Genomic DNA, 5000 nt, shown 5'->3' with positions numbered 1-5000 from the left:
GTGTGTGTGTGTGTGTGTGTGTGTGTGTGTGTCTGTCTGTCTGTCTGTCTGTCTGTCTGTCTGTCTGTCTGTCTGTCTGTCTGTCTGTCTGTCTGTCTGTCTGTCTGTCTGTCTGTCTGTGCGCGTGCGTTTGCGTGCATGCATGCATGCATGCATGCATGCGTGTTTGTTTGTGTGAGTGAGAGAGAGAGGGATTGAGTGGGTAGGGGTACTTTGGCATTTTGCCTAGCAGAGTTGTTGCTTTGGGGTCAGTAAATTAGCTCAATTAAAAGCAGAGAATGGTGTGTGTGCGCGCGTGCGTGCGTGCGTGCGTGCGTGCGTGTGTGTGTGTGTGCGTGAGTGAATTTGTGCAGAGTCCTCTCATTGACTTCACCGACATCAACTTTTCATTAGCCGCCTTTAAACTCGTTAGGCGGAGCAAAAGGACACTCGCCCCCTTACTGGCGTTCTCTCTCTCTGTTTTCCTCTCTTCCTGTTCCTCTTCCTCTCTTCCTCTTCCTCTCTTCCTCTTGTGCCACTTTTTTTCTGTCTCTGTCTTGCCCTTTTCCAGGCTTACACCCTCCCTCTTCTCTTCCCCTCCTCTCTTTCTCTCTCTCGCTCTCTCTCTCTGCCTAATTTCCTCTCTTCCTCTCATGTGTTCACTTGTTGTCTGTATCTCGTCTCTCTCTACTTGTCTCTCTCTCCCTTCTTCCCTCTGTCTGAACTCTAAATTACAATGTCATTGATTACAAAAGAGTAGCGAGAGTAAGAATGAGTGTTAATATTTCATGAAAAAAATCCTGCCTCACATTACTGCTCATTTTAAAGTAATACCCCTCTCTCTGTGTGTCTCTCTGTCTCTCTCTCTCTCTCTCTCTCTCTCTCTCTCTCTCTCTCTCTCTCTCTCTCTCCCTATCTTCCTCCCCTCTCTCTCCCCCCTCTCTCTCTCTCTTCATGGGGTCACATTGAGGATAACATTTCCTCTAATTAGCTATGAAACACCATAAATGTTACGCAGCAACAGAATACAATCAGGATACATCACAGATAGCAGACAAGAAAATTACAACAGCAGACCCTACACAACACACACACTCTCACACACTTGCATGCATGGACACACACACACACACTTACACACACACACACACACACACACACACACACACACACACACACACACACACACACACACACACACACACACACACACACACACACACACACACACACACACACACACACACGGCTTACTGATGTCAGCAGAGAGATGGGGAGAGAGAAAGTTGAGAGTGAAAGTGAAACGCTAATGCACAAGGAATTGTAATACATCAGGAAGTAAGTGACATTTAGGAGGTGAAAAAGGTCATGTCTGTCAGCAGTGTGTGTGTGTGTGTGTGTGTGTGTGTGTGTGTGTGTGTGTGTGTGTGTGTGTGTGTGTGTGTGTGTGTGTGTGTGTGTGTGTGTGTGCTTGCGTGCGTGCGTGCGTGCGTGCGTGCGTGTGCGTGTGCGTGTGCGTGTGCGTGTGCGTGTGTGTGTGTGTGTGTGTGCTTGCATGCGTGCATGCGTGCATGCGTGCATGGGTGCGTGTGTGTGTGTGTGTGTGTGTGTGTGTGTGTGTGTGTGTGTGTGTGTGTGTGTGTGTGTGTGTGTGTGTGTGTGTGTGTGTGTGTGTGTGTGTGTGCTATAGCTAGAAATCAGGTTAAGATGGATAGAGAGAGATGGACTGAAGTGGGCCAGACTGACTATAAAGGCAAGTTTGGATTCACTATTTAGATCCAATTTGAATGACTAAATTGCACCAACTGTGTCAACATTATATACCTCACCCTAAGCCCCTATCCAACCCTCACCAAAACATGTTCAGTTTCCTACACATTGAATTGTTTACACTGTTAGAAAATAGCCATGTTAAAACAAAGAGAGCTGCCATATTTAAACAAGACAATACAAAGAGGACAAAGAAAACACCAGTCAAATAGAGTTGAAAATGTTTAATAGAGCTTCAGTATTGATTTGTAGGCATGTAAGGCATTACACTACTTTTGCATTACTTTAGTTACTCTCGCCAAAATAATATGGAGCAGTGTAAATCAAGCACATGAGTCATGACTCTTTCAACTCCCATCTAGGATGTGCTTCGGTAGCATGTGAATGCGACGTGATCATTTCAATACTGGATCTGACCATATGACAAAAAGCTGCAGAAGACACATAGCAACATGATTTGTCGCACTGCTTTTAGTTGCACTAATTAAAGGGATTCTGTCACACCCATCCATTCTCCTCATTTGCCGTTTGGTGTCCAGTTGGCTTCCTTATAGACACCCAAGCTCAGTTTGAAGAACTCTGGTCTTAGAATGAGTGTACAGGCTGCAATGCTGGTTTTACAGATGGCAGTTTTTAGGGAGTTTGCTTTCTGAGAGTGTTTTTGATGTTGATGCGTGTTTTAAGGAAACAAGACTAATGATCTCTTTTGAAGTTTGCCTACTCCTCTGCCCGAGGTCTGCTGAACACATCTTGTGTTCCCCTGCAATGCTCAACAGAACTAATCTCAACCGACAACCTGAACAAAATAATGAAATGTTTCTTTCTGCTGTATGTCTTCCTCACATGGCGAGGATAAACAACTCTAACACACTCTCTTTTTTTCTCTCTTCCTGTGTGTGTGTGTGTGTGTGTGTGTGTGTGTGTGTGTGTGTGTGTGTGTGTGTGTGTGTGTGTGTGTGTGTGTGTGTGTGTGTGTGTGTGTGTGTGTGTGTGTGTGTGTGTGTGTGTGTGTGTGTGTGTTTGTGTGTGTGTGTGTGTGTTTGTGTGTGTTTGTGTGTGTGTGCTACAGAGAGCCTGGCGAGGAGAACTGGGAGGCGGCCGGCTGCCAAACTCTACCGTCGCCGTTGGCGACACACACCAAATGCCTCTGCAGCAGCATCAGCACCTTCGCCATCCTCGCCCAGAGAGCTAAGAGCACGGTACACACAAACACACACACACACACACCTCACCACAAACACTATCCTCGGCCAGAGAGCTAAGAACACGGTACCCACACCTACACACGTGCACACACACACACACACACACACACACACACACACACACACACACACACACACACACACACACACACACACACACACACACACACACACACACACACACACACACACACACACACACACACAGCAATGTGGGGTCAGAGGCCTTAGGTTTTTCAAGGGCACGTCAGCATTACATTCACCCTCCCACTCACAGCCTTTCTCCTGCTGGGATTCCGGGTGGCGACCCTTCAATCCTAAAGCCTAGTCGTCCCCACGCCGACCCCCTACCCCTTCTCCTAGTCACCAGGCCACGCCAGCCCTGTGAGGTAGCTAAGACCTCAGGAGCAGAGCAGAGGGGGGTTAAGTAAGGTAGTAAGCACTGCTTCTAAAGACGGCAGCATCACACTGCTGTGTATCTGATGTTCCTGTTATTGCCTATTCACAGCCATTCCGAGGCCTGGATTGGAAATCTGGTATACAGGACATTTCCCAGGGAGAGGCAAAGGCTTCAGAGGCCAATGTTGTTGGTTTTTCTAAGACTGGCCCATTATTTATAAGGGGCTGTCCAGAAAAGGCCCAGGTTTTTTGAGTCTCTGTCCAGTCATACTCGGTTTCTGTTTATCGTATAGGGAGCATGAATATTAACTCTTATTTTTAGACTGAGAAGTCTCACATTTTCACACAGTCACACAGTCTCACAAATTCCTTTTTTCTTTTCTTTTTTTCTTTTTTTTATTAATTTCACAGCAGGATAGGATAACGTTTCGAGTGTTGCCTTTATCAGATTCTATATTAAATTCGACTGTTGTCTTCTTCCATATCCATGCTAATTCATTGCTGTGACTGTATCTGATATGCTAGCACAAAGTAACAGACTACTCCTATGGTGTTTTTGTTAGGCGTCTTAAAATCCTTCTTTCTTTCTTTTTTTTTAAATGCCATGGCAGGATAGGATGACGTTTCGAGTGTTGTTTTCATTGGATTCTACATTAACTTCAATCGTTGTCTTCTTCAGATTCTATATTAACCCTCTGGGCGCCACAGGCGACTTTTGTCGACGAGATGCCGTATTGATTACAACGGCCGTTTTTTTTCAAATAGGATATCAAATGTAGTTCAACTTCCACTCCATTGGGTGGCAGACATGTAGTACTTCAGTTCTAAACACATTGGGACGCCTTATATGGTATTTTGTTTAAGAAAACTACAAAACTACAAACCTCGGACATTGTACAAGTAACATCGGACAAGTAATCCTCCCCTGTGAAACAACGCGAAAGACGGCAGCAGCCTTGTAGTGACATTACGTGGATAATTCTACTGAATAAACGACCAAATGCACTCAAATGGTAACTTGTCATGATTGTACATATGTATTCATCATATATTTCGCCCCTAAATGAGGTAATATGCAAACAGGAGTGTATTTTCTGCCGCGTTATACTTCCCATGTTACTGTTGCCTGAGGGAAACTATCGACAGCCTATTCGTCGATCATGGGGACTGTAACAAGAAAACCCTTCATTCATTCATTCACTTGTAAGTACACAATAGAAGTGTTCGTTTCTGCAGGAGACTTGTATATTGAGGAAGGGAAGGTTTTTTCCGATCGAGATGCGAGGTAATTTCATGCTGCTTTGTAGGCTATACTGTCGCTATGCTGGCGACGTTCATTGCAACGACAGGGGAATGATGCAACGCGTCGTAATTTGCCTGTTACAGAGTCAATATTCATCATCTGGAGGGTGACAGTGGTCAGGATGTTTGTAGAAGAGCGTGTATACTAAGTAGAAAAGTAAATGAAGACAAAAGAAGTTCGCATATTCCTGCCAACAGTTGTCACCTTCATAGACCAGTCCCTACAGGCAAAACGGCAACCGTCCATTCACTTGTGTTTGTCACTATGCTACATTGTTGCACTTCATTAGTTACAAATTACACTTTTAGTGTACAATTTATTGCTTTCTAGACCAAAATGTATTC

General features: G+C 44.9%; 1 protein-coding gene across 1 annotated transcript in view; it reads left to right on the top strand.

The window, feature by feature from the left end:
- The window catches only part of adgrb2 (adhesion G protein-coupled receptor B2), a 253236-nt gene that overhangs the window by 147917 nt on the left and 100319 nt on the right, over positions 1-5000 (top strand). The window contains exon 18 of the mRNA XM_063186118.1: positions 2819-2948. Coding sequence (XP_063042188.1) covers positions 2819-2948 — 130 coding nt within the window. The remainder of the gene's footprint in view (positions 1-2818; positions 2949-5000) is intronic.

This window comes from Engraulis encrasicolus, chromosome 20, assembly GCF_034702125.1.
Source record: "Engraulis encrasicolus isolate BLACKSEA-1 chromosome 20, IST_EnEncr_1.0, whole genome shotgun sequence".
Lineage (NCBI taxonomy): Eukaryota > Metazoa > Chordata > Actinopteri > Clupeiformes > Engraulidae > Engraulis > Engraulis encrasicolus.
Note: the sequence above shows the minus strand (reverse complement) of the source record. Positions and strands in the feature narration are given on the sequence as shown.